General features: G+C 39.5%; 1 protein-coding gene across 2 annotated transcripts in view; it reads right to left on the minus strand.

The window, feature by feature from the left end:
- Positions 1 to 3,856: 3,856 nt before the first annotated feature.
- Positions 3,857 to 20,880, minus strand: part of ST7 (suppression of tumorigenicity 7) — a 142,279-nt gene continuing 125,255 nt past the window's right edge. For both annotated transcript variants that reach the window (XM_050323790.1, XM_050323791.1), the window contains exons 12-15: positions 16,421 to 16,571; positions 12,058 to 12,150; positions 8,933 to 9,072; positions 3,857 to 4,178 (exon numbers count right to left, since the gene is read on the minus strand). In XM_050323790.1, coding sequence (XP_050179747.1) covers positions 4,083 to 4,178; positions 8,933 to 9,072; positions 12,058 to 12,150; positions 16,421 to 16,571 — 480 coding nt within the window. In that variant the 3' untranslated portion in view covers positions 3,857 to 4,082. The remainder of the gene's footprint in view (positions 4,179 to 8,932; positions 9,073 to 12,057; positions 12,151 to 16,420; positions 16,572 to 20,880) is intronic.

Here is a 20,880-nt window from a genome sequence, read left to right on the forward strand (position 1 = left end):
AGTGTCAGAATAATGTTAGTTGAAGCAAAAGGTTGTAGGATTATTTTTTTAAATAGGCAGTCCAATTTTCTTGAGGGAGTTCCCTTTAATTTGCTGCATGAACTCAGAGTCTAGCAGCGCCCTAAAATGCTGTTAGCCTGCCAAGCTTTTTGGGATCGCTCCCTCCCCACTACTTTCTTAACAAACTTTACCCTAGAAAAGTGTGTAGAGCTGTTTTATGTGAAATCTCATCTAAAAAATGTAATTTTCTTTTATCACATGGAAAATAGGGAATGACTTAGGAATGGTGGTGTATGCTACAGCATGTGGGCATTGAAACTTGAAGATTGTTGCTTTTTTTTTCCTACAAAATTATCTAAACCCAATTTGTGCATCTCATTCTGACCTCCCATCCCTGCATAACCTTCTTTGCAGATGGAAATTAGAAACAAAATATTGCATTTCTGGTAGTGTGTTGCACAGCTGCTGAAGGGCAGCCAGCCTGGATGCCCAAACCACAACTGCTGATCCCGGCCTGCAGGCTCCGTGTCCAGCCTTTTGTGGGCATCAGTGTATGGTGGCAAGGGGGATGTTTAGAGATTAGTGACGAAGATCTGGATCAGGGGAAGGTGCTTTTCCTAGGAAAAAACAGCTCCTAATCCACCTTGGCAGCACAAAGTATACCAACACTCGCTGTTCTACATGGCATTTGCCCTGCACTCTATGGAATGGCTACAGCCTTCATGCAGGGGATGGTTACTTTCAGGACAGAGATTACATACCAGACCATGCAGGTTTCCCCTGCCACTTCACATGACAACAAATGAACTTGTGTTATTATCTGAAAGACAGCAGCAGCTCGCGGGCTATAATCACAAACATGGTTTTGGGTTGGGTTTTTTTCATGTAACAGCTCATTTGCCTGCTCAGATGGGTACGACTTCATAAAGTAAGATCTCCTGTGTGGAAGTAGCAAAGGCACGTGAACGAATACACTGACAGCACCCTCTGAGGGGGGAGCTGGGCAGGAGCCCTGAAGGAAGCTGGGTGGCAGCTGGGACCAGGGGCCACCTTGTTCACTCTGTAACCAGAACCCCGAGGTTTTCAAGGTCTCCATGCGGTGGCAGCCACGCTGGCTGTGGAGTGTGCCGTGAGTGAGAGGTGCAGCTTCCTTTGGGTGTTTAGCTTCTGCAGGTTTCTGCAACACAGCAAAACTCCTGGTAATTTTCTACTGGGGTAAGGACTTCTATGTTCTCCCACTGAAAAATCACAGTCTGAGTATTCTGCATTCACATAAAACAATGAAGAAAATGCAGCCCTCCCCTACCAGCGCACTTCCTGCCTTGGAGAAGCTGTAAATCCATCCAGTGTAAGGGAGGGACAGAAGGTGACCAGCTTGACTTACCTGATGCTCCTCAGGGGGAGGAGAGTGTCCTCTCCTTTTTTGTTCTATGTAGATTAGTGTGAAGAGATAATGTGCATCCAAATTCTATCAGGTTGGCTTTAAAGAAAAAAGGAACTGCTAACATTTGGATTTAAAAAGTCCCCCCACCCTCCACCTCTTAAATCTGCAAACTGAAGATTCAGATGAGTTATTATCTGACCCAGATTTCCAGAAGGTTCATCTCTGCACTAAGCCAGAGGCTTTCCATCATTATAATTGTGGGCTGTATCTGCCTTTTCATGTACGCCATGCTGAACTTCACAGGAAACATGTCAGAGGCAGCAAAGCCTAAGGCAACCAACTCTGCCCAGTGGAAAAGAAAATCCTTTTGTTTGACTTGCCTAGTCTTCCAGATGCCTAGAATTATAATTAAATCTAGAGAGAGATTTTCTAGATAAAATCCATGGCTCATTACTACTAATTAGGGAGATGGATACTAGAAATGGTAGAGACAGAATTGTATAAAGGTATTTTTGAGTTCCTAAATGTTCCCCATAGTTCAAGGGAAGGACGTAATTCTTCCGGGAGTTATGCATTTCTTTTTATCAGAGTATTACAGAGTAATTCCCACACAGATCATAATTCTTCTAACAGAAGGTCAAACTACTACCTTAGCTGCTGATGAACATGGATATTTCTTTATACAGCTAGATATAAAGTGATGTGCAAATACATACTACGACTTATTAATCACAGCAATTTGTTTTTTTGAAATGTAGCGGATAAATAAATGAACTTTGAAAAATTTTTGAGGTGGCTGGGAATAAACAATACAAAGCAGAGGAGAAGAGCTCACTATGCCTGTTTCTTCTGACTTTCACCAGCCTTTAATTCTGACAATGCTGTTGTGAGGTAAACAAATTAATATGATTATCCCTAGTTTTTCAGCTAGAGATACCTGCTGTAAAGGTGTTTTCAGTGGCCATTCTAGCAATTCAGATGCAAATCTGAGAACACAAATACTGGCTCATTTCACACTTCCACATGCTTATCCGTTAGCAATCCACTAATATTAGCAATCCATTCTAATCTTATGCCACCTACTACATTACCTGTAAGCCATACATTACAGTGAATTGTTTTGCAGGAATAATTGCCAGACGAAAAACTTGTATGCAAATCCCCAACAAAGACACACCTCACCAGGTCTAACATTTGGCCATGGGGCTCACTGATCGCCTATGTCTTCCCTCAGCTCTCACTCTTACACCCAATTTCTCCTGGTGTGGGGCTGCCTTTTTTTTCCTTCATAGCACAACAGTGTTTGCTTTAATATGGTACTTTTACTCACTGGGACAAAGATCTGTCTTCTACCAGACTAACACATCTGTGATGCATCTAGCTAACACAAAGTAATGCATCTCCTGCTGTTAAGAAACACTTTCCTTTTATACTAACTCCAGTAATGGGAGTTTTGTCTTTGCTAACCCATTTCCTCACTGATAAACAAACTTATCTGCTGGTGATCACAGTCCCTCAAACTGCTCAACACTTTCAGAAGAATAGTGAAGATGAAATGGCAAAGTGGCATTTTTGATCTGCTTCATCAGGGTTATGTTTCCTTATCTGGAACAGCAGTTGAAAAAAAAAAAATCCTTGAGGCATCTGTAAAGATTCACTTCCAATTCTTGACAGAGAGGACTTCAACTTCCAGATGAAAATCTTAATCTGCCTTAGCAGAGGTGTCTGTGGGAAGTTTCCACCTACAGGGGTAACTTATAAATGAATACTTTGCCTAAACCTCTCACACCACAAAGATAAGATTTCCTGAGGTGAACACTAATAAGGGAAACACCAACCTCTCTATGAGCTGTGCACGAACTAACACCAATTTTGCTAATGAGCTTATAGTGTCAGGCAACAGTTTATAATGCTGATGTTTAATCTGTACAGGAAAAAGTTCCTGTTCTTTCATATCTGAAAAATACTACGAATGCAATAAAAACTCAGCAAGACATACACAAGAGCATCAGTGCAATGATCGTTCACTACAGGTAAATTTGTTTTCAATTCTCTGCCACTACTTGTTCTTTGCTCTGTAGACAGAGAACAATGCACAGAGCTCCTGGAGGTACCTGAAACAGCAGAGATGTGAAGAAAATCTGTCAAGTATGTGAACTTCTTGAAAATTCAAATGACGATAAAACTGACCTCTGTGCGGAGATGGGAATCAGAAGCCCAGTGTGCCATCCAAACTGCCTGGAGAGCCTAAACTGCTTTAAGCAAGAGCTTTAACTGTTCAGAAGCCTCTGAAGCAGTGATGCTTTCACCCAATGAACTCAAGAAAAACAGTGATAGTGTCGCTGACCTGTGAAGTTATTAGTGTTTTTTCATTAACTGAACAGGTAGCCAAGCCCTAGGTGGGGTGAAGCAGATGTGTTTATAAGCAAAAAGTAGAATCTGAGCTTTGAAGAAGCCAAAACACAGCAATGCTACAATACACAAAAGTTTATTTTTAAGTTTTTCTTTTCTGAAGGCAAAATATAATAGAACTTAACATCAATGTAATTTGTACAACAAAACAGTTTTTATGAGAACAGACAATCCATGAAGTGTTTTTAAGTCTTAGAACGGCTTCCCTTTTTTATCATGCTTTCTTGTGGTCAACAAAAAGTTGGCACCGAAGATGTCATGGCAGTCAGTCAGCGGGTGTGCTCCCTCAGATCCTCGTCAGCTGGTGCCACAGACTGGAGGGCAGGATACTTTCTACTTTTTCCATCACAAAATTTAAAGGAGCAAAGAGGGTGCTGAGAAACTGCAAAGAAATCAGACACACATTCAGATCAAAATCCAGGAAACAATACATCTCAAGAGAAAGCTGTCCAATAACACAAGTTATTCTTGCTGTGTTCCTCTGTAAAATCCTTCAGCATAAAAATTACATAATTCACATATAAAGACTCTCTGCCAAATTTTGGGTCTTGCATATACACAGATTTCTGGATTTTGCAGTAAAGAAAGCAAGAGCCTTATTTTTATGAAGATCAAAGTGATGAACTACAAAAGTTTTCACATATTTCACATGCTAGATTCAGGCTCATTCTGAAGCCTCTAAAACCTCAACCCAAAACCTACTGAAGAGAAAGAGAGGCTTTCTCATAGTGGCACAGTGTGCCAGACCACCTCTCAAAGATAAAAAGTGTGTCTTGAGATTCAGTTTCAAAATGGTCCTCTATTAGAAAACACAAAGAGGCTTCAAAATATTAATGTTCAGAACAGGCATATGTGAAAAAAAGTGGGTGACAGCGAACATTTTATCACAGGAAAAAAACAATGCTGGATACACATCTCAGAACTCAGGCACTCAAAGCACTCCCAAAATTCTGGGGAATGCATATTAACTGTGCTTTACATTACCTGCAATTCAACTGTACACATGACATACAGCTGTGCTGGGGCCCTATATGTGTATGAGAGAGTACAGCACATATGATGCTTATGCATTTTAAAGGCAATAGTAAGCACTCTAATTCTTGTTTTCCTCTTGGACGTGTTTGCATAAAATGCAGACACTGTATCATGGACAACTTGTGCACCACGGGAAAACTGGGTAACACTATCACTGGTAATGTCATTTTGTCATAAGCACAGGTCCAAAGAAAAAACTTCTAACTGAAGCAGAACACAATATTTCAGTCATGGTGCTAAAGGTCAAGCTGTATAACATGAGCTGCAGCTGAATCTATGTAACACTATCTTAGAGACTGCTGTCACTATTTCAAGTGGCTCCTCCAAGGAGAGGCATTCCCTCTGGTTAAGCTCTGAAGTGCTTAAATAAACGTGCCCCTTTAATTTTGCCAAATGCAAAAGGTTCATTAGAGGATATCTTCTGCTCTTTGAGAAGCACTTGATTTATGTGGTAAGCTTGTTCCATTACATCTACTGGAATAAAACTCAGCTTTGTAACTAGTGCAAACTATGTACTTGTTAAATCAATGACACAAGAATAATTTGCCTGACACTGAGTTTTATGGCAATTCATAGGAATTTTGTTGCTCAAGTAGTCAATTGTATTCTGTAACAAACTCTGCAAAGTATCTGCAGCTGAAAAGAAGCCAAGTTCTTCTTCACCTGAAAAATTAGCTGGTCTACAGAATACATTTAAAGTCATGGATACCAAAGCTTGGCTTTGATAAAGTCCAAGTAAAACCTCTGCTGACAGCAAGAAATTCAGGATGCCACCTACTCTCTCGTACAAGCTGATGTAAACATCTGCCTGGCCCTTGGAAAGCTCCTGGTGCTCAGTTCCTCAGACACCAATGGTAGATGCCTCAGATGCCCATCTGGTTTGTTGGCAGCACCCAGGAGGGCTTTGTCTGCATGACAGCGGCTGGTGGTGGTTTTTTTGTTTAGTTATTTTGTTTTAGTCTTTGTTGCTCTTTGGGGTTTTTTTAATTGTTTTGCATTTCCTTTAGACACTGACTCTCTTTTCCACAGGGATCAAAAAAAACCAGCACCAGTAGTACAGTAAGAATTCAGGGTGGCAGAAGGGGTGATAGGAGACCTGTAAAAAGTTTTTTATTATTATTTTGTATTTTAAAAGAAAATCAAGCTCAAATCAATCAAAGCTGGCAGAAAGCAACTTTCTGGGACTACCTTTTGAATAGCACCATTTGATTAAAACAGATATGTAAAAGCTTTCAAGTTTTCCCACACTGTTAAATTTCTGTATGTCAGTGAAAGAAATTCAATACCAACACCATGCTGGCAATTTCATCGAAGCTGTGCAATCAGAAATTTGTTCTGCTTGTATTTATATCTTAATTGACTTCCAAAAGTTTTTTTGTTAGAGAGGCTAGCTAAAATTAAAACCACAACACTCAGAGCAGGTTCTGGATCTAAACTATGGGTGCACTGATGGAGTTTGATGAATTCCATCCTACGTTAAACCTTCCAGAAGAAGAAGGGAGCTCTAAAATACCTTTGACCTCTGCATCCAGTGGCAGAATGCAGGCAGCTGGAAGGGACTGTCACAGTGCCACAGGCCACCTTTGGCAGTCTCTCACATGGAAGGGGTGCTCAGCACTTAAAGACTTTCTCCACCTTGAAGCACCCAGTCTCCGGGTTAATGGGCTATGGAAAAGCGCACGAAGATGCTACCTGGAGGACAGGTTAAAGTCCAAGGCCCAACCATGGCAACCTATTCAGTTTTTGTGAAATATGGTAAATATCAACTTACAGTAACACAGGCCTGGGCCATGGTGGCAATACTGCATCTGTGCAATGCTTTTGGGACTGGCAGCCATAAGAGGAAATTAAAGCACATGTGCACGTTTCACAGTGTAATCTACCACTATCACAGTGACTACCAACCAGACGGAACAGGTAATTCAATACATATAACAACAGAAACACTCATCACAGTAATCATTTAGCTATTTTGGGAACTAGTTACTTATGAAACGATTGTCCCTGAAAATGGAGAGTCAGGCCTGGCCAACTTCTCCTACAATCTCTCCTACTCTGTTCTGATAGAGCTGCACTTCAAAGAAATGTCTGCCATGATTTTCTTCAGTCTCATGCACCTGGGACACTTTTTCCAGAGAAGACAACAAAATGAGCCTTCTGAATCAAAGCCTTCCTATGAGCTACTAAATTAATCTCACAGGCTTAAATTCTGCCCTTGTACAACCAAAACTCAGCTGCTGCATGTAGTAGTTTATGAAGATTAAGATATAGTTAAACCAAGTCACAATGCATGTTAACTGACATACTAACCACACCCATACAGGTTCTGAGATCTTGAGTAATCTTTCTGTCTTTATGCACATAATGTAGCTCACATTTGAATTCCATTTGTCTGTGCTTATTTTACTAAGCAGGAGCTTTACCTGCTCTGATATGCAAAACTTGATAATGCCACAGAGAGCCTTGGGTGCCTATCTATCTATTAACACTAATGGCAACTGCACTTACACATCAGGGAAATAGATCCTTCTGGTCTGATTTTACTCTCCAAATGGCTTTGGAACCCCAACCACAGAGAAACAATTACCAACACAGCACCAGTGTAACTTTCATTCTCTCTCTCTGCACTCAGCAACCAAACCTGGGTGAGTTAAGCCAATGAAAACAGGCTACCAATTTTCTCCAATTCCAGAAGCTCACTGCCTGTGGCAGGAGAACTAAGCACATGCTGCCAGCTTAAGACGTATTGTTTGTTCAGGATACAAGGCTGATAAACACAGGAACAAGACTAATAGAGACAGATTTGGGATCAGTAACTATGACAGTATCAGAAAATCATAAATTCAACTGAAAGAGCCAAACAAGGGTCATGCACTTCAACAACATAAGGAACAAAAAACCCCCAACCACCACACAGAAGAAAAGCTTTACAAAGAAGTTTATGATCAGATGCCCAAGTTACACACTTATTGTCCACCAAACACCTACATACAAACTCAACAAACAAGAAAAAGTAATAATATTTTAGGTACATTTCAGCACTTTTGCCAATAGAAGTGGTTATCTTTTGCTACAACTTACCTTATTTTCTGTCTTCTAGAGCTAACAGAAGGAAATTCCTGATGCAAGAACCATTGCTGTACCAGACCTCTATCATTCACAAGTCCAGGTTAATAGAAGACCCGGCTTACTTGCAAATAGAGTCTCTTGCCACTTGCAAAGGGGTTTGAAAAAGTACTTACAATGTGGAATTTGCCAAAGACTTTCAGCCTTGCTTCCTCCACACCACTCCCTATGCCCCCCAAATCAAAAGCACTGAAGACATTAAAAAAAAAAGGCTAGGAGGTCATTTTGGAAACATAAGACCTACAGTAGATACAAATATGTTTGAGAAAATATATTAGAACAGAGGGTTATATTCAGTACTTCTTGGAGAAGGAGAAGGGTTTCTTATTATCCTAGAACTTTTCTGTTAGTGCATTTTTCATCTCCTAGGATGCTGGATCACTGATGTCCTCAGTTTTGCAAAGAAAAAAGTTTGTTTTAGAACAACTGATGGCTCTCCCCTCTCATCCTCTAACATTTATTAATCCTTGGTGGATGAAAAAATTCAGAATTAGGAGAGACTTCTCTGGATGTAGTTAAGAAAAGTTATGAGGAAATACTGAGACTACTTCCTTCTTGGCAGTTTGGGGAAAGAACACAGAAATTTGCCCTGTTTAACAGTACACTCTATTTCTGCTCATAATCAAGAGTTTCTGTTGCATTGGAAATCACAGCATTCATTATGGCTTTACACAATATAGAGGGGTTCTGCAAACCTTTATTAGTTTACTTTATTGGATGATATATGAAAGCCCAAAATCACAAGAGATCCAGCCTAGCAAGAGAGCCATATAAACTGGAGCCAGCAGACAGCGGTGTCTTTTACTGATTAGCATTCTTAACATTTGTGCAAATGTCCCCCTGCTCAGACATCAGTGGATGTTTTATTCATACTGCTGAATACGCAGATACTTGATACCTGGCAGTATTTAGCTCACCTAGTCCTGCATCAGTGTCTTTATCTACTAGAAGAGAGTGGCAGCAGAGAATACTCACAGCTTTTGCGAAGACCCCCATAAGCTCTGGGAACTGATGTGTCAGGAGGGCAAGCATGGCTGTGAAAGAACAGAGTCCAGCAGTGAAGAGGATGAAGAACGGAAGCTCTTTCTTGGGGTAAACTGAAACTTCATGAAATGCTGTAGAAAAAAAACAGGATGGGAAGGGGAATGCATTATACATTGCAAAAAAATCAAAAAACAATTACCAACCTGAACCAATCTAATGTTCTTACATGGTTTAAACAACTGGAAAGCAACCCAAAGTTGCTTTCAAAGGAAGAAATACATAGAAGGTCTGAAACATCTAAGGCCAACATTATTGTTGTGTCAGTCATCTCTGCCAAGTAATTCTCATCTGAAGACCGTTATTTCTGGTTTACTCTGGCCCTATGTACACATTACTTTTGCTTTACTTGTGTTAGCACTAACTATAATGCAGCTATGTAACAACCAATCCCAGAAAAGTAAGTTAGAAATAAAACATCTGGTTTTTTAATGCAGGTCCTTGACTAACAACATGGCTGCATGTTTGCTAAGGCTGATCCACAGACAGAGCAGAAACACGCTCCCAGGAGCAGCAGTGAGACCAACCTTACAGAAGCATGGCGGCAGACCAGTTTAACCAAGCTGTAAAACTACAGTAAATTCTGAATGTTTGATCTGTAGAACCAAGAAAAGTTACCCTAAAAATAGGACATATAAACATGTACTTTAAAACCTGGAAATTAAATTAATAGTGAATTTTTAAGGTGTTTGCTAATATACACTGAAAGGAATACAGATATTTACTTGATTCTGGTATAAAAAATCCTTCACTGGACTTTGGAGAAAGCAGCACTGAGAAGACCAAGAAGGTCAGAAAAGGACTGTGAGTACTTTACCAGAAGAATATATCCCTTAAACTTTTATGGTGGCTCAGACTGAAGGTGAAAATTTGGCTGGGTTGGCTTTTAAAAGTTCTGCTGGACTCTTACCTGTCTATTTCACTCCACCAGTCTATAGTTTGCAGCCACAGTCAAGATAAATGCAAATTCTGAAACGTTTTTTCTCATACAGGACCAACCTCAAGGCTTCCCATATATTCGAATCCTGTAGCTATTCATACACAAGAATACACTCTTCCATTTTTCCTACTTTCTTTGCTTCAGTGATCAACTTTCATCTCATTGTACTTGCAGACAACATAAGCAAAGAGTAATTCAGTAACATGGCAGGACAGTATTCTTGACTGCGTTCATCCAGAGTGCAGTGGTTCCCAAAACCAACAGCAAGAATTCATAAGAGTTTAAGTTAAAATATTACAAAATACATATGATTTTTGAGTCTGCTAGTTCAATCAGTTTAAAAAGGAAAGTAGAGATAGCTTACAACTTCTCTTTGATCTAAAATAAATTTAGAGATCAGAAATACCAGATCATGGACTTTTTAAGTCTAGGACCTCTTGAGCTCAGTTTCTTGCACTTCCTTTTGACACAGGCTCAACCTTGTTGTTCCAGTCTGTTATCCAGTCAGGGCAAAAGTTTCGTGACTGACATTTTTAATTTGGATAGCCTATCAGATTTTTGTGTTCTGATATAATTTCAGCTGACTACCCTTTATAACACGTGCAATTAAAGGGTGTGGACAGGTATGCAAAACCCCTCTAACCCACCTGCGTCTGTCACGGTATGTTAAACCCTTCCCTCCTCTAACCCAAGAGATTTTGCAGTGAAAGGCATTTCCCACTACTGCCAGAGCAGAACACGACTTTCTGCATATGCTGTTGAAGAGTCCCTGGCTTCTAACATTTGACAGAAACGATTAGTTTTGCATCTAAATAGAGAACGCTGAGCTATTCTGCATGACTTTGTCATTCCTAAGTCTCCTGACACTCCACCCTCCCCAGCTCAGCATCCCTCTGAGTAAAGCAAGCAGAGCACTCTGAGAGGTGTTGTTATAATTAGGGTGATTATAATGGGGTGGAGAGATATTGTCAGTTGCCAAGGATTTCTGTGTAATATCAGCAAGAATGTGCTGTGAAGGAGAGACTTGCAATGAGTGGATTTTCGCTGTTTTAGTCTCACCTAATGTTTACTCATGTAGGCTTACAAAAAGAGGCAACACATTTTTCAGCCCAAACCAGAGAGGTTTTGAATGAAAAACTACAAAGGGTGCAAATGCCCTTAAAACCAGCCTTCCCAGCAGAACCAGGCTTCATTTTACTTGTTCTACAACAGATTTCTCTTTATTCCTTCTTCAGGAGTGAGAAGGTGAGAGAAGAATTTCCTACCCTGGATTACCTTGTATTTGTCTCCTCTGTCCTGATTCTGCAAACCCCACTGCATTTGTGTGTTCCACTTATGTTCACTCAGTTCCACTGAGAGAAAACATGTGGGCATGAAGCATAACTGCAAGACTGGCTGCTTTGGTTCTTCCTCTGCATTCTTGTGCTTCTCTGCATGAACTGCAATGAGTCTCGTTAGGTTTGACTGTAACATTTCTCAAGGGCTGGATCTGTCTGTGTATCCATATCTGGAAACACTGTTGGCACTTCCCTAATCCATGCCATAAATCCACATAAAAAGGACTGAGATGATTTCACATCAATCTCTTCATAATAACACACACATCACTGCACGAAGAAAACCCTTTCCTGCTATTTAAGAGTACTTTTCAGAAAATGTCAGCATAACCTGTCAGAATAATAGCTGAGTTAATGATACAGCTGTCCTCAAGCAGGTTGCATCTTGCCTTGGAATTTAAGCAGCCAGTGTGTCTACAAAAGACCAACAAGGCTGCAACACTGTGCTTTTGATTTGATGGGATGTTACTCTAGATGAAAGATCAGACATATTTTCCAGTGTTTCGGCAAGAGAGAATAGCACGATCTAACTCATTTATATCTCTTTGGTAATCTCTCTCCCTGTCCCTAAGATGTCAAAAATAATAAATATAGCTAATTGTAATGAACTATGGCAAGAGGCTGCTTCTTAAACCATCACAGGAGCTCCAGAGGTTCACTGTCAATCCAGTTATTCTAATCCAGTGTATTCAATTTAAAAGACATCAAAGGAGATCAGTTCTGCAAGACTCAGGTAAACAATTCTTCGATGTCAACGATAAGAAGAAAAAGGTTGAACATACATGGCAGTAGTTCTCTATCTGCAGTTTCTGTACAAATAGGATAAGGGTAGAAGAGATGTCCTTTTTCCAAAGGATAGGGGATCATTCTGAAAGCTGAAAAGAAAACACCATGCACAAGTTACTGTGTGGCAGTCGTACTTAATTACATTTGCAATTCTGAAAAACAAACACTGACAAAACATTTATATTTTGCTACAAGTAACACATAAATTGTTTAATGAAATGCCAAAAGATAAATCTACATTTACCTTTTAATCTTGCAAACACCTATGTTTATTTTCATTCTTAAGAAAAGGTTAATGAATGTCAGGTGAGACCACACTACAAGGACATGCATTAATGTTTGCATAATCTAAGCCTCTTGTACTTCCACTTCTGTAGCCAAATTTACGCATAACGTCTTAGGCTTTTAGGCTGCAGAATTTTTAATTCTGAATTTCAGAAAAGCAGTGTATCTGATATAACAGGTATAGCCTACAAAAATGACCAGCTAAGCTTGTCAGCTTAGCTGACAGGTCAACACTCACAGTCTCTGTGCATCAAGTATAATAGAAGTTTTGCATGAAAAACATACTTTTTTTTCCATCACACTCCAGCAAGCCAGGTAACACTGATGACACAAGCCCTGAGAACCAGCTTTCCAACACGTCATGTTTTCATTTTCTATTTGGCAATCAAAGATTAATACTGAATTATTAAAACCAGGTTCCTCTCATGCATTCTTTCTACATGCAGCAGATCAAGTCAGGTTTCCAGTATAAATTTTCAGGTCATGGATTAAATAATACTTAATCTTATGAATTTTTAAAACTGAAAATAATAACAGAGAGGGAGGGAAATGGATTACTAAATCTGGATGATGCTGATGTCATAGGCCAACTGAGGGTGGTTTATAGAAACATCAGAATACTTGACTGAAATATAGCTTTGCAATCAAGGCATCCTTTTCCATTATCCTATATATTATTCTCACTGTTAAAATGTCATCAACATGTTATACACACTACTCTTATGAACATCAGTCACTGAAGCAATATTTTTCCCAACAGATGTCCTAGAAGCACTGTACATTTTAGCTGTTAGGTACAGCCCACTGCCACACAATAACACTCCATGATTGCTCACAAGACAACTGAAGAATTGGTTTAAATACACATTCCCCCAATATCTTCAGTTGTGCACACTGCATTTGAAATAATGTCAGCTGTATTTTTGTAAAATTATATGAGTGTATTTTTTCTTGGTTACTGTGTTTAAAGCAATAGTAAAGAACGTAGAAATCCTCGAAGATTGTAAACCAACCTGGGCTGTAATGCTCTCCCAGTATTAACTAACCCTCTCCATAGCAACCCAAAAAGCCAAGTAAAAATACAATAATCCAAGCTGTGTATGATCTTCACATGCAACAAACTTGAATGTCTGTACAAAAACATATGTGGAGCGATATTCAATGCTCATTTTTTCAAAATCACTAACACAAGTTTTTCCTTCCAATTTGGCTTAATACTGAAACAGACAATCAAGCTGCTTCTGCCTTATACTAAATCACAGCAATATTAAGATTTTAATCAAAAAGGGATGATAAAGATGTTGTTTTTACAAAACAAGTGAAAAATATCTGAATAGCTTTTACTTCATTTAAACAGTTATTCTTGACATGAGACCAACTATGGAATATTTACAGCAAAACAGTTTTATTTAGCAATGTTATCAGCCATGGAAGAAATACTCTGGTTCATCTGTATCAGTTTGTGTTCACTTCTCTGCCTTACTCTTACAGTATTATCTGACCCTATTTTACATTAATTGTCTCAGGTAGCACAGAGGCAGTTTGCCCCATTCAGCCGTGTGCCTGCTGTCAGGGATACTGTAGCATTTGAAACCCCCTGGGTTTCTCCTCTTCATTCAAACAATAGGAATTTTGATACAAGTTTAGAGACCAGCAGTGACAAACAATCGCCTCAGACTCTTTAGAAATTTGGTCACACTTCAAACTACAGACCTTCTGTACACAGAACCTGGTCCAAACCCAGTGGTGTCTCTTGGGTTTTTTTAGTGGTACTATTAACAAAATAACTACAAACGCCTAGAAAGAAAGTGAGGGCAAGTGATCAAGTACTATATACAGACTGTTGGGTAAAACTAGTATTTAATCACATTTAATATCTCTGTCATGTTTTCACTGATTTTACCTTACAGTTAAAGAGAGGTGCCAAGATATGGACCAAAAATTAAGATTACTGGACTAGATACTGGTGAAACTATTAAAACCCAAGGGAGTCTTCATGTATAAGCAAAATTTGAACAAAATTCTTGAAGATTGTTCATATCTTTCTGAAATCCCTGTGAATGAAATTATGGATTTTCCTGTAGAAGTTATGCTCATTTAGATCTCTACAGGCTATTATACAGCTGTTAGCTAATAAAGTACATATTCATATTACTCAATGTGGAGCTAATAAGAAGGAGAATAAGTTCCTGTAGTTAGATGAGAATGCCTTACATTGCCTTCAGGCAGAGATGACTAGCTTTTTTAAGTGGCAGGAGGACAGCAGGACAGCCATCCTTCTGTGCCAAAAACCGGTCCTGGTACAAAGCCCCATAGGGGTTCCCCAGCCTGACAAAGCAAAAGATCTATTCAGGATTCCCTGCAAAATACTGCTTTATACTGATGGGATAATGAACCTTGGGCTAAAGGACTTCTGCAATAATCTAGAAGCTAAGGAACACCACGTTAAAGCAAAGCACTGAAAATAAGCCACTGGAAACGACTATGACAGAGGAAATAATAGGCTATGAGAAATGATAGGAGAAGAGCAAGCAGATATGACAGAGAACAATGCAGCAGAGAAAACCCCAGGTAATACTGGTATGGATTACTGAGCATGGTGTTCTATACACCTAGAAATAAAGCTAATGCATCCTCAGGGAGCCTGCACTTCAAATCAGGAGAGCTCAGGCCATTTCATACAATGATTAAGACAGTAAGTCACTTTTACAATGGAGGTATTAAGTGTATTTCCATAGCAATTATCATGGTGACAAACTATCTTTTCTATCAAAGCTAAATGAGAACAAAAAATAGTGAAAGCAAGAAAAAAAAAAAAAGGTAGTATAATAACATATGGAGTGGCTGAAAAAGAACAGAGCAGAAAAGGGGAACCAGATTACATAAAGTAAAACCTGCACCAAAAAAACCCCACAAAAGCTGATTATAAATTGTACTTAAATTCTCTACCATCTGATAAAAAAAAAATCTCAAAACGATAAGATACATTAGAAGGTTAGTATATGACCTTTGGGGATCATATCCTCCAACCTCCCACTAAAAGCAGGGTCATCTTCAAAGTCAGGACTGATTACTCAGAACCATGACAAGCTGAGCTCTAAATATCTCTGGGATGGATATCCCACAGCCTATCCAATGCATTACCACTCTCATTCTGAAAATAGTTTCTTAGGTCTAGATGAAATTTCTCTTGTTTCAACTCATGTGCATTGCTTTTTGTCTTCCTGCTGGGCCATTCTATGAAGACTGTCTTCACTCCATTGGGTGGCAGAAGACAGCAACTGGATCACACTTCAGCCACCACAATTCTTCTCCAAGTTGAATAAAACCAGCTCCCTCAGCACCTTGTCCTACATAACATGTTCCAGTCCCCTATGCATCCTAGTAATTTTCCACCAGACTCACTACGGCTTGTCAATTTAAAAAAAAGTAATAAAATACAGTAATACTTATACACTACGCATTAATATGGATCCGTCTGTAGGGTACACTCATAATTTCCCAGTATCAAAGCATTCACAGAATCACAAAATGGTCTGGGTTGGAAGACAACCTTTAAAGGTCATCTAATTCCAATCCCACTGCCATGGGCAATGACATCTTTCACTAGATGAAACTCCAACCAATCTCGTCTTGAACACTTCTAGGGATGGGGCATCTACTTCTCCAGGCAACCTGTTCCAGTCTCACCAACCCTTATGGCAAAGATTTTTTTTCTTTATGTCCAGTCTAAATACATTTTCCGTTTGAAATAATTCATCCAAATAATGACACACAAATCTCTACAAGTCTGGACTGAAAGAAGGTAAATTATTATCCCCTTACCCATGAGTAAGAAAACATGTCTCAAAGAAGCTGGGAAATTTTGTTCAGTATTAGACAGCTAACATAATCCAAGACTTCAGAACCCTTTTTCTCATTAAATGACGTTTGTATTTTTACTTTGAATTCTGAATGTTTCAATGCTGATGTCCAAAATTCTCACATACTATACTTCACAATAAACTATTATTTTCTCATGACATCCAATAAAAATATTTGATTAGTTCCTCTGTAAAAAAGCAAATTACTTACTGCCTTCCCATGTACAGTGTAAGAGATTCAATGCCCCCTCTACTCTTTTCCAGTGTTGAAGATGAAAGAAAGCATATGCTATTGCTTCACTGTCCCCTCTCTTCAGAATATGTTCAGGGGGTAGAATTAAGCTTTTCATTTCTAGTAGATACTGCAATAAAAAATCAGAGCACAGTTATTTCAGAGGTAATATGAAAACACAGAAAGCTGCATGCAATTCTATAATGCCCACTGAAAGGTCTATTTCCTTAAAGTACTTTCTCTCTTAAATGTTTCATCAAATATTGCATCAGCAACTGCACTTGGAGACAATTGAATTATTCCCAAAGACCAAGATATGCTGTCAGATGGATAATGTTCTGCTCTTCAGCAGTAGTATGGGAAATACAGAGAAATTCAAAATAAGATGTCTCTCTTATCGAAGGAGATGGAAAAAAGGGCTCAAAGCAGAAAATGGAATTTAATTAAAAGACCTTTTTAACTAAAAGCATTTATAATAAAACTGGGGCTTTAAGCAGTTTGATGCACACTATCTTTCTCTAAGGAAACATGCAGCACTCATAGTTTCCACACAGGTTGCTTTATTGCATGCCATTAATTGCTAGATTTAGGAATATGCAAGGTTGGCAGCCACCTAGGAAGTTACTAATAAATTACAAAGTAAAAATGTTACAAAGTGTAACAACTTCCTGATTTCAGGGCGGGAAAAGACTGGGATGTTTAAACTTCCTACTTGAAATAGTTACTAAAATGAAAAGTAGCATTCACTAAACCTACAAGCAATTTTCACAGATAATTTCCCTGTAACTGGATCAGTGCTAACAGAAGCAGAGGAAACATACGAAGAGTTCATGCCATAGGAGACAACAGAGGTCCCAGGCATTATTCAAGCAGGTGGTTTTTCCTCCCTCCTCAACCCATGAACTAGACTGAGTTAACTAGACAAATAACTAACACCAGTCCATCAGACATCTCATCACTGGTGCTACTACATTCCAATTAGTGGAGGGGAAAGATGCAGCAGAGGGGAAAGATATACCCCTTGTTGGCATCCTTTACAGGGAAAGGAATGGCAGACAGAAAACAGGCTGCTGAATCAACTCCTGTCTGTCAGTCCTCCTGAGCATTGTTACACTTCCCAGCTGCACGCTGACCGCTCTTCAGTAGCACAGGGAAACTGTTCCCTTCTTCCAGGATGCCCGAGATCAAATGTTCTCCTCACCAGACTCTTTAGGTTAACACAAAAGGCAGCAGGTGAGTCAGGCAGTAGACTAGCATAAGGATGGGCAAAGAAGGAGTGAGTATGCAGCCCCTCCATTTCACCTTGTGCCTGCAGACTGGTTTGGAAGGATGAGGACTGCAGGACCTAGGGACTGACAACTTCCTAGTGCAGGCACCCACAAGAAAGCAACCTGGCACCAGAGGTGAAAGGGTGGCATGGGTGGTGCCAACCTTCCACAGCTCTTATTAAACACTGACTTTTATGAATGGGATGTACTGGTGCAGAAAAGAAGGAAAAAGTAAGAAACAAGGACTGAAAATCAGCCTTGTGGAAAGGAAGAGGAAAGGGCAGAAGGAAATGAGCACCAATAGCATGAGGTCGTGGAAGGTGTCCAAGACCTTGTTGTCCCTTTTCCTGAAGGAGCTAGCAAGCAGGTAAAAGATTTTAAGAGACCATGATCAAAGCAAAGAACCCTGGGAAATAGATAAATACTTCAAAGAGGAGAGAAATCACACATTTCTGACGTGGACAACAGCATTAAAAGAGGAGAAATTGAATTAGCAGTGGGAATAGTTTAATGTGATACCTGGATTTTCCCTAAAGCCTTTCAAAAAAATCTGAGAGAGCTGCAGAGCAGGTGGATTAATGAAGGAAGCTGCAGTTTAGTAGGCAGGCCAGGGGATTAAGGGTGATAGAGAGAACAGAATAGAGAGCTGACAAGAGGGAGGGAGCTGCCAGGCTTACACTGATATAGCAAACATTCACTGTCCTAATGAATGCCTCACCCTTTTAAAAACACACACTATACCTGTTGAGCAAAACGGAATAGAGCTGCAAGAGCTGCAGGTTTCTACCTGTTTTAATGATTTAGAACATAGCTCTTATTTCTATATTTTTTGCAAAATTAAATGAGAAAGTAATTTCTCAATATTTAAATATTTTAAACAAAGGAAAAATCCACTAGCAAACCCAATGACATGGTGCTATTTTAGGAAAAGAAAAGTCAGGAATAAATGTCTATTTCTTGGAGTGTTAAGATGAAAACACACTATTTTGATTCTTGCATATTGTTTGTTATCAGTCATTAAAAAACACAACTGGAAATACCAGATGGAAGCATGTATCTTGACACTTGCAAATCAATCTTAGTCTTTGCTCAGTTGTGCTGACTTTTCAGTCTGCATTTTTCTCAGGTTCAGAAAGAAAAACCTACTTTTAAAAGTTCAGCAGATCAAAACCGCTCATCTCTCATTACTCTGTCACAGCTGCTTTCACGAACAAAAAATCCATAACGTGGTTTGGTGATATTCAGAAGACCCACACACAAAGTTGATGGGTGGCTCAAGACTCTTTTGAACTCGTAATTACTTTTATTTTATGCATAAATGTCAGCCCCACCTTTTGGGCTGGAACACTCCGTACAGTTCTCATCAGGCACTTTCCAAAACATGAAGACCAAATTTCTGAAGTACAGAATAGAGCTAATCAAAGAAATGGCTTTGGGACAGGGCACTTGAAGGCCTCCATCTCCTTAACTTCTCTGAACAGGAGTAACAGGTACCAAAAAGCTACCTCTAGCTGTAAGTAGGGCTTGATTATTATGGAAGGAGAGATATGACTGTCCATGAAAATTAGAAAAGTCTTGATGTCCTAGAATATCATATCCATTGCTGTACTACTGTATTTTCAAAGAGAGTTCAAGAGCCCTGAGGGCATTTGGGTTCCTGGAGGTTTTGTTGACAGGGCTAAGGGTCTACCTGAAGATAGCATAGCCAGGGGCAGCCCCCTTTTACAGTAACTGTAGGCTACTGGCCCCAGATTTTTTATAGGCAGGACTAAGTCCCAGCAATCTGCTAGGTTTCCAGCAGATTGTCTATGAAATCAAGATGGTCCCCCAAAACATTTTGTATTGGACAAGTAGACAAATTCTAGTGAAATAAAATTAAATTTAAAAAAAAAAATCTTTCTTAAAAAACTATCCCATAAGCTGCAGTCCTCATGCTGCCCACAGTTTGTGTGAATCAAAATCCTGATGAATTTTTGCATGCAACAAGCATCTCCAGCTCTTGAAAAACAATCAGCCAAAGACATCTGAATGTAGTTTTGAAGAGGCTGTTATTGCATTTAATCAAAGGTACTACACCAGATAGGTGCAGTCTTCTCTTCAGCCATCAAAGATTTCAAGGTTGGATTCTGACTATTTATATCTCAAAATTTCCAAAGGCCTCATTCCAGAGCATAGCCCTTGTTGATCCTGGACTGTCAGGGACACAAAATCCAATCATACCACTAAAATTCACATAAGAAATCTACACCTCTTGACACACTCCCTATTAACTGTAGCTCCTGATATACTGGCATCCACTCAGATTCAAATACAACCTTCACAATTTAAGTAATAGAACTTCACTACATTGTCAATGCTTTGAATACCTGGCAGAGCTCTGAACCCAAGCATGGTTCCACTTCAGAGGGAGAGTCAAGGAAGAGGGTAAATAAGAAACCTAGCAAAGAACTAGGCATTCATGGAGGAAATGCAGATGATAAGCCCAACACATCTCCAGCTGCATTTGTTTTTCAGTAACAAATTAAGAAGTTTAACTAGAACAAGAAATAGCATGCCACCACCATCTGGGGTTATCAAGTTCCTTTAAAAACGGCAAACAGTTCAGACAAGACAGTCTAGAAAATTTCAGCCAGAATGATCTCTTCACTCTTGTGATCAGTGACGGGACTTGTATTGTGCACTGGAAAACAGGCTACCCAGGGGTGTGGTCACAGCATCAAGCCTGTCTGAGTTCAAGAAGCGTTTGAATAAAGCTCTTGGGCACATGGTGTGTGACTTCTGGGGAGTCCTGAGCAGGGCCAGGAGTTGGACTCAGTGATCCTGGTGGGTCCCTTCCAACTCAGCAAGTTCTATGATTCTATGACCTAGTCTCAATCAAGATGGGAGTGAATACTGAAGTTGTGCAATGATTCCTGCCATCAAGAGATGGCTCAAACAGCCCTTTGTCACTGCATTGTTCTGGCTTGGTTTTTTTTTTTTTTTTTTGTTGTCTTTTTTTTGTTTTTCTGGTCTCTCTCTCCTCTCCCTCTAAACTTTTTCTGTCAGGGAACTATATTTAGGAGATACAACATGTGTAACAGTAGTTTTCATCTGCTTCCACAAAGGGCTTCTGGGACAGTTACATGACACTGTGATAGACAGAGCTGAGCTACAGCCATTCTGTACACATAT

This window comes from Myiozetetes cayanensis, unplaced genomic scaffold (genome assembly GCF_022539395.1).
Source record: "Myiozetetes cayanensis isolate MyiCay16 unplaced genomic scaffold, myiCay2020 scf3, whole genome shotgun sequence".
Taxonomy (NCBI): Eukaryota; Metazoa; Chordata; class Aves; order Passeriformes; family Tyrannidae; genus Myiozetetes; species Myiozetetes cayanensis.